This window comes from Heterodontus francisci, chromosome 3 (genome assembly GCF_036365525.1).
Source record: "Heterodontus francisci isolate sHetFra1 chromosome 3, sHetFra1.hap1, whole genome shotgun sequence".
NCBI classification, from domain to species: domain Eukaryota; kingdom Metazoa; phylum Chordata; class Chondrichthyes; order Heterodontiformes; family Heterodontidae; genus Heterodontus; species Heterodontus francisci.
In genome coordinates this window covers 148,984,217-149,005,829 of record NC_090373.1, presented here as the reverse complement: position 1 = coordinate 149,005,829, position 21,613 = coordinate 148,984,217, and the positions used below count along the sequence as shown (strand labels likewise).

The window sequence follows — 21,613 nt, the reverse complement described above, 5'->3', positions numbered from 1 at the left end:
GGAGAGGATACAAATTGAGAGTGGGGAGGTCCTGAAAAGGCTGGCTGCGCTGAGGGTAGATAAATCACTTGGTCCAGATGACTTGCATCCCAGGTTGCTAAGATGTAGCGATGGAGATAGCGGAAGGGTTTGCCATAATCTTCCAATCTCCCCTGGATACAGGGGAAGTGCCAGAGGTTTGCAGAGTGGCGAATGTGACACCCTTATTCAAGAAAAGGTGTAAGGACAGTCCGAGCAACTACAGGCCAATTAGTTCAACATCAGTGGTGGGTAAGGTTTTAGAAACAATAATCAGGGAAAATATCAACAGACACTTGGAGAGGTTTGAGTTAATTAAGGATAGCCAGCATGGATTTGTAAAAGGCAGATCATGCATGACTAATCTAATTTAATTTTTTGATGAAGTAACAGAGAAGGTTGATGAAAGAAATGCAGCAGATGTTGTTTATATGGATTTTAAAACCGCATTTGATAAGGTACCACATAAGAAGCTGGTTACCAAAATTGAGGCTCATGCAATAGGAGGGTCAGTGTCCAATTGGATAAAACTTTGGATTAAGAAAACAGCAAATTGCAGTAAATGGTTGCTTTTCAGACTGGAGGATGGCAGACAGTGGTGTTCCCCAAGGGTCAGTGCTCTCTCTCTATCATATATATTTATATATATATATAAATGACATGGATCTTGGAATACGGAGTAGAATCTCAAAATTTGCTGACGACACTAAACTTAGAGGTGTGGCAAACAGTGAGGGTGATATGAACTGCTTGAAACAGGACATAGATAGGCTAGCAGAATGGGTAGAGAGGTGGCAGATGGAATTTAATACTGACAAGTGTGAGGTGATGCATTTTGGCAGAAGGAATAGGGAGAGGCAATACTTACTTAACGACACAGTACTAAAGAGTGTGCAGGAACAGCGGGAGCTGATGTGCATGTGCATAGATCTTTGAAGGTGGCAGGACATATTGAGAAAGTGGTTTGTAAAGCATATGGGAATTGGGGCTTCATAAATAGAGGCACTGAGTACAGAAGCAGGGAAGTTATGCTGAACCTTCCTAAAGCTCTGGTTAGGCCCCAACTGGAGTATTGCGTCCAGTTCTGGTCACCGCACTTCAGAAAGGATGTGAGGGTCCTTGAAAGGGTGCAGAGGAGATTTACCAGAATGGAATACAAGGTTAGGTCGGAAAACTGGGTTTGTTCTCCTTAGAACAAAGCAGATTGAGTAGAGATTGAATAGAAGTGTACGAGATTATGACAGGCTAAGATAAGTTAGACAAGGAAAAACTGTGCCCATTAAGAAATAGTACAAGCACTAAGGGACACAGATTTAATGTTTTGGGCAAAAGATGCAGGGGGATAAGAGGAAGCACTTTTTTACGCAGTGGGTGGCAATGAGCTGGAACTCGTCGTCCACAAAGGTGGTGGAAGCGGAGGTGATCAATGACTTCAAGAGGATGTTGGATGACCGCCTGAAATAGACTTGCAGGGCTATGGGGATTAAGCCAGGGAATGGGTCTGACTTCATAGCTCTGTGGAGAGCTGGCATAGATTTGATGGGCCGAATGGCCTCCTTTTGTGTTGTAAATGACTATACCAATTAGACTCCACATACCTCAGTGATTCACCCAATAAGCATTTAACACTGAAGTCAAACTGCTGGGAGAAAAAGTAGTTCTAAATTTGTAGTCCATCAGCATTTAATTCAAATATATAAAGTTGCATTTAGCTCTGTTGAGTATATTCTGTACCTGCCCCTTCAGCTTCTCAATTTCCACATTTGCTGCTTTAAGCCGTGCTGCATCCTTATCCAGCATCTCCTGATTTTCAGCATACCACTGCAACCTCTTGTTGAGACGATGGATTTCTTGTTTGTACTGTTCTTCCATTATTTTCATCTCAAAATCTTTATCACCTGGATAAAATACATTTTTAAAAATCAGAAATATGACTTGTGATAAAAATAAATTCATAAGGTAACTTTAGATAAGAAAAGGCTCTCTACCCATCTTAATTCCTTTATCCAGCCCATCTTAATTCTTCCAGTCAGATCTTCAAGTCACCCCCACTGCAGTATACAATTGTCTCTTCAACGAATTAGGATTTTTGTCTTTACTATTTTATTCTATTCCACATTCTGATCTTTGCCTCTGCACCATCCTCCACATCTTTACGATCCTGTGTACAATGCACTTCTTTGACTTTAAGTCACCCCTCCCAATATCCCCCTCTTTGGCTCAGCATTTTTTTTGGATTATATCTTTGTAAAGTGCCGAGGGTTTTTTCCTGTTAAAGGTAATATATAAATGCAAATATGTACTGTTGAATGGTTAGATACAAGTTTTAGACAGATGAATGGAATTGTTCAGTTTGCACTCAATATTCTGAAGTCAGCTCATGAGCATGCTCCAAGTTAGGAGATTTGAAAGCCACAGGAAGCACAATAATGGCAAGTGCAGGTAATCACCTACAAGTAAACCTTGAAAGGATTCAGCTTTTTTTTTTAAAAAAGGGAAATAGCTGAAGGGAGAAAGAATTACAAAAGATATGGATGCTTCTATAAAATGGGCAGCCAATCTGCAGCATCAGTTTTACACTTGAGCAGCAAGTTGAAAATCTACTCCAGATTGTCTACTCAAAGAATGGAGAATGGGGGTGGGGCCACCTTTCATTGCAATCTCCAATATAGTCAGAAATATGGAGAAATTAGATTGAGGAAAGTTCTAACTGGCACAGAATTTGAGGACCAAGGGAATACAGTTTAAAGTTAAAGTGGTCAAAAGGAAATGAAAAATTTAAGTAACATGTCGGAGGATGCTAGAATTGTGTAACAAATTACTCATGGGAGAAGACAGAGCTGTACCAAGCTGTTTTAAAATGATTAGATAAATGCCCATTAGGAAAAGACGTCGAGGGTCATTAGTTTCAGAATAAGAGCACAGAAGCTGTTTTGGAATGATAGGCTAGATTAGGGTTGCCCAACATTTGGCCCGGGGGTCAGGATCCGGCCCGCCAAAGGTTTCCAAACGGCCCATGGATATAAACTTTACCCCGGGCCGTTCCTTATCCTCACCATGACCAGAGATGAAAAATTTCCCACTGGCTTCTTGTAGATCGGCTTTTAAAAAGATTGGCGGTCAGTTTCACAGCTGACAGTTGCTGACATTGGGAACAGTGCTTTCCCAACTTCGGACAGATTCAGGGTTTTTAAAAGCCCACTGGAAAACGCCGAATCTGTCCGAAGTTGGGAAATGGCTGTTCCCAATGTCAGCAACTGTCAGAGAAAGAAAAAGGGAGGCAGTGATATGCGGGGGGTGGGGGGGAAGGGGACAGGGAGAGAGAGAAAGGGGGACAGAGAGAAAGAGAGAGAGAGAGAGAGAGAGAGAAAGGGGGGGGGGAACAGAGAAAGGGGGGGACAGAAAGAGAGAGAGAGAAAGGGGGGGACAGAGAGAGAGAGAGAGAAAGGGGGGGACAGAGAGAGAGAGAGAGAAAGGGGGGGACAGAGAGAGAGAGAGAGAGAAAGGGGGGGACAGAGAGAGAGAGAGAGAAAGGGGGGGACACAGAGAGAGAGAGAGAAAGGGGGGGACACAGAGAGAGAGAGAGAAAGGGGGGGACACAGAGAGAGAGAGAGAAAGGGGGGGACACAGAGAGAGAGAGAGAAAGGGGGGGACAGAGAGAGAGAGAAAGGGGGGACAGAGAGAGAGAGAGAAAGGGGGGGACAGAGAGAGAGAGAGAGAGAAAGGGGGGGACAGAGAGAGAGAGAGAGAAAGGGGGGGACAGAGAGAGAGAGAGAGAAAGGGGGGGGACAGAGAGAGAGAGAGAAAGGGGGGGACAGAGAGAGAGAGAGAGAAAGGGGGGGACAGAGAGAGAGAGAGAGAAAGGGGGGACAGAGAGAGAGAAAGGGGGGGACAGAGAGAGAGAGAGAGAAAGGGGGGGACAGAGAGAGAGAGAGAGAAAGGGGGAGACAGAGAGAGAGAGAGAGAAAGGGGGGGACAGAGAGAGAGAGAGAAAGGGGGGGACAGAGAGAGAGAGAGAGAAAGGGGGGGACAGAGAGAGAGAGAGAGAAAGGGGGGGGACAGAGAGAGAAAAAGGGGGACAGAGCGAGAGAGAGAGAGAGAAAGGAGGGACTGAGAGAGAGAGAAAGAGAGAGAGAGAGAGAGAGAAAGGGGGGACAGAGAGAGCAGGAGGCAGACTGAGGTGGGGGGGGGGGGGGTGGGCAGAGGGAAACAGAGGGAGAGGGGCAGAATGAGAGGGAGAGACTGTGATCAAGATCACTCCTGACAGAATGACATCTATCCAGATTATACCACATCGCTACAACAAATGTGCAGGCAAATATTGACTAGTGCAAGCAAAAGAATGCCAGGTTTCTCACAAAATGAGTGTCTAACATAGTGAAGAGAAAGTAAGTCAATAATTTAGTCTTCTCATTTAAAGCTGAACAAAAATGTACATTTGTTGCTTTAACGCTTTTATCTTTCTGAAATTGTCTCACCAGCCTCCCCATGTAAGACTGAAATTGTAATGTGCCCCCCCACATGAAAAGGTTAGACAACCCTGGGCTAGATGAACCAATGCTCTTCTGTCCAAAACTCTGCTATGTAATCTCAAAATGTAGATAAGGTTGTCTTTACATGATTGTAAAATGGTATTATAAAACTACTGCCATCACACAATATGTTCAAATCAATTACCACTTAAGTCTACGGATGGCTTACTTTCTTCCTATAATCTGTTTACCCATTATTTAGCTTTGAAAATGCATCAAACCTAACAAGAACTCGAGAGCTTCCACATGATCTAAATTGCCCTGAAGAGGTTAAACTGTACAATTTACCTGAAGTATAAGTAAGTTGTACTTTAGCTATATTGCACTCTTTCTTCATCTTTTCGAGGTCCACCACTAGTGCTTGCTTCTCTTGTTTTAGTTTTTTAATCTCTTCTGTATGTTTAATCTCTTCTTTCTGAAAGTTGAGAATCGAATTAAGTGAACAAAACAGAGGTAGAACATTAAGCTCCTGCTTGAAAAATCAGTCTCTAACTGCTTTATCCTGGAGGATTGGAAAATGTAATAGAATCGACAGTCCTGTAAAACAAAAGAATTCCCCAATGACATATTACAGAACAACACTGGTAGCCAAGATGATCTCTGCAGTACAGACTACCTGTGTACCTTTTTAGAGAAAAGGCACAACACTGTAAGGTAGCAATCTGATTATAAGCAAGGGAATGTAGCACAAACTAAAAAAAAAAAATTTACCAAAGTTTCAAAAATTTAAGAAATTTAATAAAGTGACCAATTTGGGGAGTTGATGTAAATTCTTGTTCATTAGATACCAAAATGACTTTCACCAGGTTAACAGATAATCCTTAATTTGCTTCTTTTAAACGATAATGAAAATAAAAAGGTAAAATTTAATGCAGAAACTACGAAAGAGGTTAGCACCAAGTAAACAACTAAAGTAATTTCATGGTATGCTGAAGCCATCTATGGACAGCAAACTATGAATAGGGTTATGACAGGATATTAGAAAATGAAATGAACAATACAAGAGTTTGTGTAGTTTTGCTATTTGATGCAGCGTTAAAAGGAGACAAAATGTCATGGGAAAGAGAGAAAATTTTAGGGAATAGGGACTTTGAAAATGTCTACACCATGCATAATAGGAAACACGTGGATTCTTTAAAGATAAATGACTGGAATAATGGCAGAACTTTAAAATGGTTTTTTGACTTGTCCTTTTATTTAAGATGCCAAAGAGATAAAATGAGTAGAGCACAAAAATACTATATTAATAAAAGAATAAAGGTAGAATTTGGACAGTGATGGCAGAACATATTTTTAGTCAACTTCAGATAATTAGGAAATTTTTAATTTATTACTGAAACGTTATAAGCAGAAGCCTAAGAACTATACACCTGTTCAGTTCATCAGTTATTGAGAAATACTTGATCTTATTTCAAAAGAAACAATTCAAAAGCATTTAACTAAAGTAAAAGCAATTGAATGCAAGTAGCAACTCGGCTAGTTAGAGACTACCTTATCTCTCATCAACCATTTCAGACCATTAAAGGTCCTATGATCCTATGGATATTCTGGTGTGCAAGATTCCATTTATATTTTGGTACTTCTCATGTACACATTTCAACATAATCACATTATCTGTTCATCCATAATTGCCTCCATCAGGTTTACAAACTGGTTTACTATAACAGCAAGCTTGGATTTATTTCTTAATGGTGCTTTTCACACAGTTTTACCTAATTCACAGCCCATTGCATCACCTTGCAAAATTTACCTTATAAAATCTGATAAATATGATGTAGTTTGTTTCTTATTTTTAAAACTAATAATTTGCATGATTATATCTAGTATACAGTTGGATCATTTATGTTCAAAAGCAACAAATGATGTGCTAAGAGTTTGGTAGTAACTAACTCTCAATGTTCTCCATTTTCCACCAACACTGCCAGCTGCAAACTGAAATACAAGTCAGACAACTCTGCAGCTATGGGTTTTTTCTCCTCCTGTGCAAATATGGCTAAAGGTCAGAATACATTATACTACTACTTTTGGCTTGATATGAAGCAGAAACTACCTCTTATCAATGCTAAAGTGGCAGTACCACAGCAACAGTTTGGGGTAGGCAGAGAGTTCACTCCCATCTGACAATCCCACAAATCACAGTTCAAGCCCGGAACCTGGGCTTGGTTTTCATTATCTGATTTCTTAATTACACATTTGAAACTAGTCAGTTGCATATATTCACACAAAATCAATTGGCTCTTTTTAGTTAATGCCCGTCAGTTTTATTTCAACTATAGCAAAATTTTCCAAAAGGAAGAATCTAAATAAAAATAAAAAATAAAATGGAGACAAATCACAAGTTACCAGAAGAAGAAAAAACTGTCCAGAAAGCACAAAGACAATTTTTTCTTGCACAATCAGAACATATAAAGAACCATCTCCACACTCCTTCTATCTCCTAACCACTCACAACAGTGTTTATCACACTGTAGTCAGTGATTCCAAAAATTTGCAGCCTCTATGATTCACTCCCCCTGTTTAAACTTTAGTTTAGTTTAGAGATACAGCACTGAAACAGGCCCTTCGGCCCACCGAGTCTGTGCCGACCATCAACCACCCATTTGTTCTAATCCTACACTAATTCCATATTCCTACCACATCCCCACCCTGTCCCTATATTTCCCTACCACCTACCTACACTAGGGGCAATTTATAATGGCCAATTAACCTATCAACCTGCAAGTCTTTGGCATGTGGGAGGAAACCGGAGCACCCGGAGGAAACCCACGCAGAAACAGGGAGAACTTGCAAACTCCACACAGGCAACACCCAGAATTGAACCCGGGTCGCTGGAGCTGTGAGGCTGCGGTGCTAACCACAGCGCCACTGTGCCGCCCCAAACTTTGGCAGGAGGCATCAGAAGGGCCAGAAATTAGCCCAGGTTCTGGGCTTGAACTGGGATTTGTGGGATTGCCAGATGAGAGGGAACTCGCGGCCCACCCCAAACAAGACTACTGGTGTACAAAAGCAGAGCCAAGGTGGGTGGTTGGGGGCGGAGGAGGGGAGGGCAGGGGGAATGATGCCTTATTTCAGCAGGTAACCCTCAGAGGATCCTTGCAGACGCACACCTGCTGAAACCACACACATCTACCAGTCCACTTGTGCAATCCAGTCCAGAATTGTGACTTAGATTCCCCAAGATTTTTGTTTTTAAAATTGCCTCCTACAAATCCCTGTAACTTATTTTTGAATTTCTGAGGAGGATCCAGCTCTCTTATGCCCTGCTTTCCTACCCAACCACCCCCAGGAAAGAAACCGGCATCTGTAACCGATTTTCTGGTCTTTCGGCCATGGTTTGCATCCCACATATGTTCCTACTGGCTCGGGCACACTCCACTCCAATGATAACAAACGGAGCTTTCCTTTAACCCCACAAATTTTGGTGGCATATCTCTACATTTATGCCATATTAGATTAGAGATACAGCACTGAAACAGGCCCTTCGGCCCACCGAGTCTGTGCCGAACATCAACCACCCATTTATACTAATCCTACACTAATCCCATATTCCTACCAAACATCCCCACCTGTCTTTATATTTCCCTACCACCTACCTATACTAGTGACAATTTATAATGGCCAATTTACCTATCAACCTGCAAGTCTTTTGGCTTGTGGGAGGAAACCGGAGCACCCGGAGAAAACCCACGCAGACACAGGGAGAACTTGCAAACTCCACACAGGCAGTACCCGGAATCGAACCCGGGTCCCTGGAGCTGTGAGGCTGCGGTGCTAACCACTGCGCCACTGTGCACCTGACCCATGGATATTGGGGGCCAATATAACAATGGCCTATTTAAATGTTGTAACATAGAAATTACAAAGTTAATATCACATCATGCTTTTTGTACATTACAAATAAAACATTTCCTATACGCGTCTGTGGAAATATACATCATGTTTTGAGACAAGTACTTGCCTGTGTTACTCTCAACTGTGAAAGCAGGTCAGTAATATTCTGATTTTTAATTTGCTCAGATAACTGTACATCATGGACTGATACTTGCTTCACATTATTCTTGTTCAGCTGCTCCCTAATGAAGAAAATGGCAAAAAAAATCATGCTTTTTTTTTAAATGCACTCTAAAAAAATAAAAGAGAAACTTGTTCCTGAGGATTTGTTTGAAATACAATTTAACCTAGTCATTCTTGACTGAACAAAGCGTCAATTTGTTCACATTTATAGTGGCTATTTAGAATTTAATAGTAGATTCCAGGTGATGCAAAAAAGGATGGAATCCACCAATCGTGTATTCTCTTCCTTCAGCATGTCAGCTTTGGCTCAGTTGCAACATTCTCACCCCTCAGTCAGAATATCACAGGTTCAAACTCGACGCACATAATTTAGGGTGACGCTTTGGTGCAGTACTGAGGAAGTGCTATATTTTGGTTAAGAGGTTAAATCAAGTCAGTTCTCTCAGTTCCCATGGCATTAGTTGAAAACAGAAAGGGAAGTTGACCAACATTTGTCACTTGACTAACATAACTAAAACAGATTATCTGATTACTTATCTTGTCGCTGTTTGTGGGATTTTGCTGTGCTCACATTGGCTGCAATATTCCCCTATATTACTAAAGTGACTGTACTTCAAATGTACTTCACTGGCTGTGAGGTCATGAAAGGCATTATATAAATGAAAGGGTTGCATTTATATAGAGCTTTTACGACCATAGCACATCTCAAAGTGCCATACAGCTAATGAAGTATTTTTGAAGTGTAGTCACTGTTACAAAGGCAGCTCATTTACACACAGCAAGCTCCCACAAACAGCAATGTGATCATGGCCAAATAATCTGTTTTTCTGATGTCGATTGAGGGATAAATATTGGCAAAGACACCAGGGATAACTCCCCTACTCTTCTTTGAAATCATGACATGGGATCTTTTATGCCCACCTGAAAGGGCAGACAGGGCATTGGTTTAATGTCTCATCCAAAAAATGGCACCTTTGATAGTGCAGCACTCCCTCAGTACTGCATTGGAATGTCAGCTTTGATTTTTGTGCTCAATGCCTGCAGTGGCACTTGAACCCACAACCTTCTGACTCAGGAGTGAGAGTTTTACCAACTGAGCCATGACTGAGACCTGCAAGACAAATACAAGTTCTTTCATGCTGTAAGTCTGGTGATTATATACTGGACTAACAAATCCTACAATGGCAAGTTGTGAAAATGAATTCAATAAATGTGGTAAATTGTGGGCTAGAACCAGAAAAAATCCCTGAAAGCTGTCAGTTTATCATAATGTTGTACCATGGAAGGGTCCAGCCTAAATGACTCCAGTCCACACTACGTACCGGACGAGAACTTGAGAATAAATAATACCGTGACAGTGTCATTTACATTCCAAAAACAAAAAAAATTCAGGGGTTGTAATTTGTCTCAGGCAGTGGTGCAAAATGGACGATATCAGATTGGTTGCCTGTTATTTGTGGCACCTGATATTCAGTTCCACTGTAGTCTATAGAACTGAATATCAGAAGCTGTGTGTAACAAGCTGTGGATCCAATATTGACAGTGCTGTGCCACCTCCCGAGACTAATTTTTACCCTTCAACGTTTGAAAAAAATCTCAAAGTCACAAAATACTGTTTAGTTTTAATACAGTCTGTTGAACTTGTCATTTTTGAATATCTTTAAATTAAGTTTAACAAAAATTACCCAAAAAATGGTGGTTCAGTCATGACAATTTAAGGAAAACCAATATATTAGCCAATCGCAGTTTCTGTAAAAGCAATCAACAGGGATTGCTGATAAAATGTTACTCAGGAGTTGCATCTGTGCATTCAATCTTTGCATAAATGCTGCTGCAGTGGATTATATTAAAAATGACCATAGAAGAGTACAGTAGTATAGCAATTATGTTTCTGGACTAATAATCCAGAGACCAAGAAGCTGTCAGTATCAGTTTTTGTTTTAAAAGTCCAATTGGTTCCCGAATATCTTTTAGGGAATGATATCTGCTTAGTTTGCTGATCGAGATAATGTGTAATTCCAGTCTCGCATTAATATGGTTGATTCAAATGCCCTATGAAGTAGTCAAGCATGTCGGTCAGTTGTATCAAACCAGAGCAAATAGGGATGAACAATAAGTGTCTGTCTTAACAGGTGATGTCAAAAGATTCAATTAAAGAATGATAATGACATATGCATAAATGGCAGTGTCAATTCTCAGCATTCCAGATTGGTATGTTGTCATCTTTTAACATTGTTCATATGACAAGATATGCTTTTGTGCAATTTTTCTTCTTCCAGAAACTTACAAAATGCTACACAGACAGGATGGTAGCCTACATTTAAAACAATCTTTTATACTTTAAGAAAATTTCACATGTTTTATAACTGCAGTCTTTACCTCGAACAAAAAGTCATTATGGGAAGTGAAAGGGCATAGAACAATCAGCTATCAAATGTATCCTAATAGAAACACATGAAGGAATGCAAATATGCACATCTCCTAAAAAAGTGAGGGGAGGGCCAGCTTGCAGTAGCTTTCAAGAGCAATTATGTCTCTTTGCAAAGGTTCCTTGCAATGATACAAGTTCTTTTGCTGCTACTGTTGAATAAGACTGTATGATATTTAAAGGTAATAAAAAACAGAAAGTGCTGGAAATACTCATCATACCTGCAGCTTCTGTGGACAGAAAAACAGATTTAATGTTTCAAGTCTGTGACCTTTCAGCGGAACTGGCAAAGGTTAGAAATGTAATGGGCTTTGAACAAGTGAAAGGGGGAGGGGGGATAAACAAAAGGCAAGGGGTGTGATGGGGCAGAGGGCAGGAGAAATTAAATGACAGAGATGTCACAGAAGAAAAGGCAAAGGGAGTGCTAATAGTTATAGTGAGAAACAAAGCATGAGTCCAGACAGAGTGTTAATGGCAGAATAATGAACAGCTCTGTCCAAAAGCAACATGAAAAACCAAGTTTAAGGCAGGCACATGGTTAAAAAATAAAATTAAATAAAATTAATTTTAAAAATGTCTGTCGTGCTCTGAAATTGCTGAACTCAATATTGAGTCCAGAAGGCTGTAGAGTGCCTAATCGGAAGCTGAGGTGCTGTTTCGAACTTTCTACTTAGCCTTTATGCCCCCACCTCAATGAATTTTGTGCTCAGCAGGACATTGAGCTCTTCTACCGTCACCTTCGTCTCCGGGCTTACTTCTTTGGCCAGGAGTCCTCCCCCCAAGCAGCGGATCCATTCACCCACCTCCAGCATTCTCCCTCCACCAGGACCCCTCCCACTGGCCTCTTACCCGCTCTTCATCTTTTCATTGAGAACTGTCGGTGTGATATCGGCCATTTTAATTTCTTTGCTCCCCTCATTCACTTCGTTCTCTCAGGGCTAACCACAACACTGTGAATAATCCTGCCAACAAGGGTGGTGCTGTTCTTGTCTGGCATACTGACTTCCACCATACAGAGGCTGAGCGTCAACTCTCAGACACCTCTTCCTACCTCCCACTGGACCATGACCCCACAACTAAACATCAAGCCACTGCCTCCGGGACTGACCCTGACCAAATCTCCTCTGGAGATCTTCACTCTACAGCTTCCCACCTCATACTCCGCCACCCCAGAAAGCCAGCTTCTACCTCCTTCCCATAATCCACAAACAGGACTGTCCTAGTAGACCCATCACTTCAGCCTGTTCTTGCCCCACTGAACTCCTGGTCCAGTCTCTTCCCACCTACATCCATGACTCTTGACGCCCTATATCATTTCAACAATATCCAGTTTCCTGGCCCTAACCGCCTCCTCTTCGCTATGGATGCCCAATCTCTCTATACCTCCATCCCCCACCAGGATAGTTTGAGGGCTCTCTGCTTCTTCCTTGAACGGTGGCCCAAACAGTCCCCATCCACCGCCACCACCCTCCTCCTCCGCCTGGCTGAACTTGTTCTCGCATTGAGCAACTTCTCCTCCAACTCCACTCACTTCCTCCAAATAAAAGGTGTTGCTATGGGTACTCGCATGGGTCTTAGTTATGCCTGCCTTTTTGTGGGGTTTGTCAAATATTACATGTTATAGTCCTACTCTGGCAGAGTCTCGCAGCAGCGAGAGCGGGAACAGGCCAGAGGAGCTGGGAGATAAAAAAAGGAGCCGAGGCCCAAGACCTGAAGCAGCAGCGAGAGCGGCGGTGAAGCGAGCACTCTGTTCTGTGGACCTGCTTGACCAGCAAAAATTGAAGTGTGATGTCACAGGAGAGCTGGGTAAGTGATTGGTAGGTATTTCTTTCTTCCGTGTCTCTTGTGTTTTTTTTGTAGTTTTGGCCAAGTGATTTAAATCAGGCGACATCATTACAGGTTAAGAGTACACTTAAATATATATTTTTTTTAAATACTGAGATCCAAATTAATTAATTAAATAGAATAGAAATGGCTGGGCAGGCGATGTGTTGCAGCTGTAGTATGTGGGAGTTGGTGGACGCTGGTGCGATCCACGGTGACCACATCTGCAGCAAGTGTTGGTTGCTCGAGGAACTTCGGCTCAGAGTTGATGAGCTGGAGTCCGAGCTGCGGACACTGCGACACATCAAGGAGGGGGAAAGTTACTTGGACACTGTTTCAGGAGACAGTCACACCCCTTAGATTAACTACCTTGAATTCGGCCAGTGGTCAGGGACAGGAGGGTGTGACTGCAAGTGAGGCAGGTATGGGGATCCAGAATTTAGCTTTGGAGGAGCCTCAGCCAGTGCCCTTATCCAATAGGTACGAGGTTCTTGCTCCCAGTGTGGACGAGGGCACAGACTGTAGGGAGGATGAGCGAACTAACCACAGCACCGTGGTTCAGAGCGCCATTCAAGTGAGGGGAGAAAAGAGAAATGTAGTAATAGGGGATAGCATAGTTAGGGGAGTAGATACTGTGCAACGAGATAGGATTAATTAATGACCTCATAGTTAAGGTGCCCCTAGGTAGCAGGGATCATAACATGATTGAATTTCACATTCAGTTTGAGGGAGAGAAGAGTGGGTCCAAGACTAGTATTTTAAACTTAAATAAGAACAATTATGAGGGCATGAAAGCAGAGCTAGCTAAAGTGAACTGGCAAATTAGGTCAAGAGATAGGTCAATAGAGATGCAGTGGCAGACATTTCAGGGGATATTTCAGAAGAGAGAGAATAGATACATTCCAACGAGAAAGAAAAATTCCAAGGAGTGGCCCCACCATCCGTGGTTAACTGAAGTTAAAAATAGTATCAAACTTAAAGAAAAAGCATATATTTACGCAAATGGGTGGCAGATCAGAAGATTGGACAGATTATAAAAAAAGCAAAGAATGACTAAAAGATAGATAAGGAAGGAAAAATTAGAGTACAAGAGAAAGCTAGCTAGAAATATAAACACAGATAGTAAGAGCTTCTATAGATATTTTTTAAAAATGGTTAACAAAGTGGGCGTTGGTCCGATAGAAAGTGAGGCTGGGGAATTAATAATGGATAATAAAGGAGATGGCAGATGAATTGAACAGGTATTTTGCATCAGTCTTCACTATAGAGGATACAAGTAACATCCCAGAATTAGCTGTAAATCAGGAAATGGAAGGGAGGGAGGAACTCAAGAAAATTACAATCACCAAGCAAGTGGTCCTGAACAAATTGTTAGAGCTGCGGGCTGACAAGTCCTCAGGTCCTGATGGATTCCATCCTAGGGTACGGAAAGAAGTGGCTACTGAGATAACTGATGCGTTGGTTTTGATTTTCTAAAATTCCCTAGATTCAGGGAAGGTTCGTTTAGATTGGAAAATAGCGAATGTAACTCCTTTATTCAAAAAGGGAAGGAGACAGAAAGCAGGAAACTACAGGCCAGTTCGCTTAACATCTGTCTTAGGGAAAATGTTAGAAGCTATTATTAAAGACAATATAGCAGGGCACTTAGAAAATTCAAGGTAATCAGGCAGAGTCAACATGATTTTATGAAAGGGAAATCATGTTTAACCAGTTTATTGGAGTACTTTGAGGGAGTTATACATGCTGTGGATGAAGGTGAACCGGTGGATGTATTGTACTTAGATTTCCAGAAGGCATTTGATAAGGTGCCACATCAAAGCTTGTTGCAAAGAATAAAAGCTCATGGTGTAGGGGTGGCATGAATAGAAGATTGGCTAGCTAACAGAAAGTAGGCATAAATGGGTCATTTTCAGGTTGGCAAGATGTAACGAGTGGTGTGTCACAGGGATCTGTGCTGGGGCCTCAACTTTTTACAATTTATATAAATGACTTAGAAGGGACTAAATGTATTGTTGTTAAATTAGCTGATGACACAAAGACAGGTAGGAAAGTAACTTCTGAAGAGGACATAAGGAGGCTACAAAGGGATTAAGTAAATGGGCAAAGATCTAGCAAATGGAGTATATTGTGGGAAAATGTGAAATTGTCCACTTTGCAGGAAGAATAAAAAAGAAGCATATTATCTAGATGGTGAGAGATTGCAGAGCTTTGAAATGCAGAGGGATCTGGGTGTCCTAATGCATGAATTACAAATGGTTACTATGCAGATACAGCACGTAGTTAGGAAAGCTAATAGAATGTTATCGTTTATTGTGACAGGAATTGAATACAAAAGCAGGGAAGTTATGCTGCAGCTATACAGGGCATTGGTGAGACCACATCTGGAGTACTGTGTACAGTACTGGTCTCCTTATTTAAGGAAGGATGTAAATGCGTTGGAAGTAGTTCAGAGAAGGCTTATTAGACTAATACCTGGAACGGGTGGGCTGTTGGTTTGAGGAAAGATTGGACAGGCTAGGCTTGTATCCACTGGAATTTAGAAGAGTAAGAGACAACTTGATTGAAACATATAAGATCCTGAGGGATCTTGACAGGATGGATGTGGAAAGGATGTTTACCCTTGTGGGAAAATCTAGAACTAGGGGTCACTGTTTAAAAATAAGGGGTTGCTTATTGAAGACAGGAGATGAGGAGAAAGTTTTTCTCTGAGGATCGTGTGTTTTTGGAACTCTCTTCCTCAAAAGGCGATGGAAGCGGAGAATTTGAATATTTTTAAAGGCAGAGGTGGATAGATTCTTGATAAGCAAGGGGGTGAAAGGTTATCGGGGGTCGGCAGGAATGTGGAGTAATCAGTTCAGCCATGAATTTATTGAATGGCGGAGCATGATCGAAGGGCTGAGCGGCATGCTCCTGCTTCGTATGTTTATACTGTTGACTGTATCGGTGCAATTTCCTGCTATCGCCCCGAACTGTAAAACATCATCAATTTTGCTTCCAATTTCCACCCTTCTCTCACCTTCACATGGTTCATCTCCAACACTTCCCTTCCCTTCCTCAACTTCTTTGTCTCATTCTCTGGGGATAGGCTGTCCACCAATATTCATTATAAGCTCACCAACTCCCACAGTTACCTCAACTACACTTCCTCACACCCTGCCTCCTGTAAGGACTCCATTCCATTCTCCCAGTTTCTCAGTCTCCAACGCATCTGTTCTGATGATGTTACCTCCGACAACAGTGCTTCCAAACTCTCTTCCTTTTTCCTCAACCTCCAATTGTGGTTGACAGGGCCTTTGACCTATTTTCTGTACTTCTGCCCTCACCCCTTCCCTCCCTCCCAGAATTGCGACAGGGTTTCCCTTGTCCTCACTTTCCACCCCACCAGCCTACATATCTAAAGGGTCTTCCTCCGCCATTTCCGCCACCTCCAGTGTGATGCCACTACCAAACACATCTTTCCCTCCCGTCAATATTCCGAAGGGACCGTTCACGCCACGACACCCTGGTCCACTCCATCATCCCCAACACTTCATTCCCTCCCCACGACACCTTCCCATGCAATCGCAGGAGGTATAATACCTGCCCTTTTACCTCCTCTCTCCTCACCATCCAAGGCCCCAAACACTCTTCCCATGTGAAACAACAATTTACTTGTACTTCTTTCAGTTTAGTATACTCTATTCACTGCTCACAATGTGGTCGTCTGTACACTGGGGAGACCAAACACAGACTGGGTAACCACTTTGGGAACACCTCCGCTCAGTCTACAAGCATGACCCGAGCTTCTGGTTGCTTGCCATTTTAATTCACCATCCTGCTCTCACACCCACAATTCTGTCCTTGGCCTGCTGCAGCGTTCCAGTAAAGCTCAGCACCAGCTCAAGGAACAGCACCCCATCTTTCAATTAGGCACCGTACAGCCTTCTGGACTCAACAATGAGTTCAACAATTTCAGAGCATGACTGCCATTTTTTAATAAATTTTTTTTTGGATTTTTGTTCTTTTATTTTATTACACATGCCTGTCTTAAACTTGTTTTTTTTATTTTTTTTACTTTCTGACAGAACTGGTTATTATTCTGCCATTAATGCTCGTTCTGGACTAAAGCTTTGTCTTGCACTACAACTATTCGCACTCCCTTTGCCTTTTACTCCGTGACATCTCTGTCATTTAATCTCTCCTGCCCTATCAGACACCTTCCCTTTTGTTCTTTTCCCTCCTCCAAGCCCATTACCATTTCTAACCTTTGCCAGTTCTGATGAAAGGTCACAGACCTGAAATAATAACTATTTCTCTCTCCACAGATGCTGCCAGACCTGCTGAGTATTTTCTGCACTTTTTTTAATTTCAGATTTCCAGCATCCACAGTTTTTTGCTTTTATGATATTTGAAGGCATTTGGTATTATTGCTTTATTTCAAGTCATTTAGGAATTGAGACCATCAATGCAAACATGAACTTGTAAAAACAGCATACTTAAAGCCTTACTTTAGTCGACGCATTTCAGCCATTAAGTGTTGAGTTTCTGTGAACATTTTCTCTTCATTTCTTTTATTAAGGGACTGAAGCTCTTTCACCTGTGTGTAAAGTCTTTCATTTTCCTGAAATAATAAATGTTCTTAAATGCACTAATAGAAGACACTCCTGTTACATCAAATAACATTTAATCTATAATCCCAGGAATACTTTTTAAAGCAGAGTACTTTTCTAAAAGCAAAATACTGCTTTCCAGTTAACACTTGAATTATAACCCACTAAGAAACAGAGGAGCAGAAATGTAAGTCAAAAGCAAAATAGTGCTTTTGTCAGGGCAAGAAAGGAACAAAAGGGAGATCTGTGATAGTCTCAAGGACAGGAATAGTTAAATGATAAAACAGATGTTGGTGCAAGGCAAAAGAGGATGATAATGAGACAAATATAGAAACAAAAGATGGGCCCAGAGGAGATTTGCACAGTTACTGCAGAATAGCTGCCCATCATAATCAAGTGAAACTACTTTTCACTATTCCTTTACATGCTATATTAATGGAATCATAATTCTCTCAACCCACACAATTTTTTTTAATAAAAAAATGTAAGTCCATCATATAGGTAACAAAGACATCAGACATTTGCAAAATAGCAAGAATCTCAATGACCTTTCACCATTCAATGCTTTTCAATATACAAGAGCAATTCACACTGCCTCTATGTTTGTCACTCTTAGATTTCTCTCTATACATCTCACTGTTTTGTTTCAAGTAACTTGGGGTTCTGACTAGGAAAGAATGGGCTTGGAGGCTGGGTTTAGAGATCACTAGGAAGCAGGGGGTTGGTTGCAATGATAGTTAGGTCTGGAGCATGGGGATTTGTTCTTGGTAATCACATCTGCTATTATGCTTCCACAGTCTTCTGTTCATCCTGAATCAATTGGAACTTTGGAACATGAGGAAACTGTGGACGCAAACTTTTTGTTTATATATAAATACTGCATTAATTAATTATTCCAAATTTACAAATAATAAATAAATACAATATTACACATACTACACTGAAAGCTCCAAAAAACGATTACATATCTATAAATTATATAAATAACAGATGAATGATTCTAATAGTATGAGTGCAATGTCTGGAAGATTATAAGGAGCAAAGACTGGGTCCAGTCCCAGAACCAGACATAAAACAGAGCGGGAGAAGGGGAAGGTCTTCTGAGGCAGGATGTGAATGTGAAAGTTGACATGGAGTGCATGCTAGAAGCAACAAAATAGATAACAGTGAAGCCAAATCGCCTGAAGATCCTAAAGAGGACACTAGCAGTCTTAAGGTGGAGGGAAGAATGCAGCATGTTAGTTTCATCATGGACAGAGAAAAGGCTAAGACTGACCTACAAGTGTATACCTGAAGTCAGCAGTATCCATGAGGAGTGTCAAGCTGGATTGGGGAATGCAGGAAAAAGGATGGATAAAACTGCACTTGATTTATTTTTTATTTGCTTTGTGAGAAACTTTATATTTACAGGAACAGAATGGGGTGGGTGAGTAACCCTGCAGATTAAAACAAAACTTGACAGTGACTGGGTCATATTTTTTGATAAAATATGATTGGGGAGAAAATTGAAATTGGGAATTAAGGTCTTGTGCAGTATGATTTATCAATGACAAACAAGGCTACGGGCCAAGTGCTGGAAAATGGGATTAGAATAGGTAGGTGCTTGATGGCCGGCACAGACACGGTGGGCCGAAGGGCCTGTTTCTGTGCTGTATGACTATGACTCTAATGATGAGAACTGAAAATAAACAATTAGGAAAGATAACAGGGGATCTAACTAATTAGGAAGGCAAGCTTGATGGTTAAAATAGAAACAGCATATTCCATGCACAAGGCAGATACAAGAAATGTCATTGCAAAAATTTTAATCGACCTAATTTTTACACTTAATTCCCAAAATATAACACTGATACAGCATTCACATAGCAGACAGACTAACATCTTTGTTCCAATACCTGATGGTAGCCTTGAATAAGCATTTCTTGCTCCTGAACCTCCTTCTCAATTAACTTGAGCTTTTCTTCAGTCACAGGATCCAATGTTCCGCCAAATATCAATTTCTTCCTGCTTGTCTCCAGGCTGCACAGCTTTCAGAAAAAATTGTACCATAAAAAAAGTTTTTTAAAAAGCTCTCCTGTAGCATTAATCACTGGTGGTGATAAACCTGGCTACAGAATTCCATCTAAATATGCAAGTCATGGCTTTAGTCAGGTTGGGTGCAATTATGCAGGCTAAAGAGTTGAATTGGGTAGAGAGCAAGGCTGCATTAGGCCACTTCAGCTGAGGAAGCTGGAACACACACACACACACACCAGTTTTCCCAGTCTTGATCATAATCCAGTGACTCCTGCTGTGGGGTTCATGTCTGCATCCTAGATCAGGATACATTTGGGCTTGACAGTAAAACGTCTATGATTCAATAGCTTACCAAGACTCGAGAGTCCAATTCAAAATATTAACAGCCATTTACGAACATACAATTAGGAGCAGGAGTGGGCCACTCGGCCCTTTGAGCCTGCTCCACCATTCAATAAGTTCATGGCTGAACTGATTACTCCATATTTCCACCTACCCCCAATAACCCTTCAACCCCCTTGCTCATCAAGAATCTATCTATTTCTGCCTTAAAAATATTCAAATACTCTGCTTCCACTGCCTTTTGAGGAAGAGAATTCCAAAGACTCATGACCCTCTGAGCGAAAAAACTTCTCATCTGTTTTAAAAGGGCGACCCCTTATTTTTAAACAGTGACCCCTAGTTCTAGATTCTCTCACAAGGGCAACCATGCTTTCCACATCCACCCTGTCAAGACTCCTCAGGATCTTACATGTTTCAATCATCTCGCCTCTTATTCTTCTAAATTCCAATGGATACAAGCCTAGCCTGTCCAATCTTTCCTCGTAAGACAGCCCACCCATTCCAGGTATTAGTCTAGTAAACCTTCTCTGTACTGCCTCCCAATGCATTTACATCCTTCCTTAAATAAGGAGACCAGTACTGCACACAGTACTCCAGATGTGGTCTCACCAATGCCCTGTATAGCTGAAGCATAACCTCCTTACTTTTGTATTCAATTCCCCTTGCGAGAAACAATAACATTCTATTGGTTTTCCTAACTATGTGCTGTACCTGCGATCCATGCACTAGGACACCCAGTTCCCTCTGCATCTCAGAGCTCTGCAATCTCTCACCATTTAGATAATATGCTTTTTTATTTTTCCTGCCAAAGTGGACAATTTCATATTTTCCCAGTATACTCCATTTGCAAAGTCTTTGCCCACTCACTTAACCTATCTATATCCCTTTGTAGCTCCCTTATGTCCTCTTCACAAGTTACTTTCCTATCTATCTTTGTCTCATCAGCAAATTTAGCAACCTTACCTTCGGTCCCTTCACCTAAGTCATTTACATAAATTGTAAAAAGTTGAGGCCCCAGCACAGATCTATGTGGTACACCACTTGTTACATCTTGCCAATCAGAAAATGACCCATTTATGCCTAATCTCTGTTTCCTGTTAGCTAGCCAATCTTTTATCCATGCCAATACGTTACCCCCTACTATTCTTTTCTGCAATAACCTTTGATGTGGCACTTTGTCAAATGCCTTCTGGAAATCTAAGTACAATACATTCACTGGTACCCCTTTATCCACAGCACATGTAACTCCCTCAAAGCACTCCAATAAATTGGTTAAACATGATTTCCCTTTCACAAAACCATGTTGACTCTGTCTGATTACCTTAAATTTTTCTAAATTGCCTGCTATAACATCTTTAATAATAGCTTCTAATATTTTCCCTAAGACAGACGTTAAGCTAACTGGCCTGTAGTTTCCTGCTTTCTGTCTCCCTCCCTTTTTGAATAAAAGGAGTTGCATTCACTATTTTTCAATCTAACGGAATCTTCCTCGAAACTAGGGCATTTTGGAAAATTAAAACTAACGTATCAACTATCTCACTAGCCACTTCTTTTAACACCCTCGGATGAAGTCCATCAGGACCTGGGGACTTGTCTGCCCGCAGCTCCAAACATTTGTTCAGGACCAGGTGATTGTAATTTTCTTGAGTTCCTCCCTTCCTTCCATTTCCTGACTTACAGCTGTTACTTGTATCCTCAATAGCGAAGACCGATGCAAAATATCTGTTCAATTCATCTGCTATCTCCTTATTATCCATTATTAATTCCCCAGACTCACTTTCTACAGACCAATGCTTACTTTGTTAACTCTTTTCGTTTTAAAATATCTATAGAAACTTTTACTATCGGTC

General features: G+C 41.3%; 1 protein-coding gene across 1 annotated transcript in view; it reads right to left on the bottom strand.

The window, feature by feature from the left end:
- The window catches only part of cep162 (centrosomal protein 162), a 196,931-nt gene that overhangs the window by 83,124 nt on the left and 92,194 nt on the right, over positions 1-21,613 (bottom strand). The window contains exons 16-20 of the mRNA XM_068026864.1: positions 19,301-19,432; positions 17,304-17,416; positions 8,509-8,623; positions 4,839-4,965; positions 1,753-1,916 (exon numbers count right to left, since the gene is read on the bottom strand). Of these exons, the coding sequence (XP_067882965.1) occupies positions 1,753-1,916; positions 4,839-4,965; positions 8,509-8,623; positions 17,304-17,416; positions 19,301-19,432 (651 nt within the window). The remainder of the gene's footprint in view (positions 1-1,752; positions 1,917-4,838; positions 4,966-8,508; positions 8,624-17,303; positions 17,417-19,300; positions 19,433-21,613) is intronic.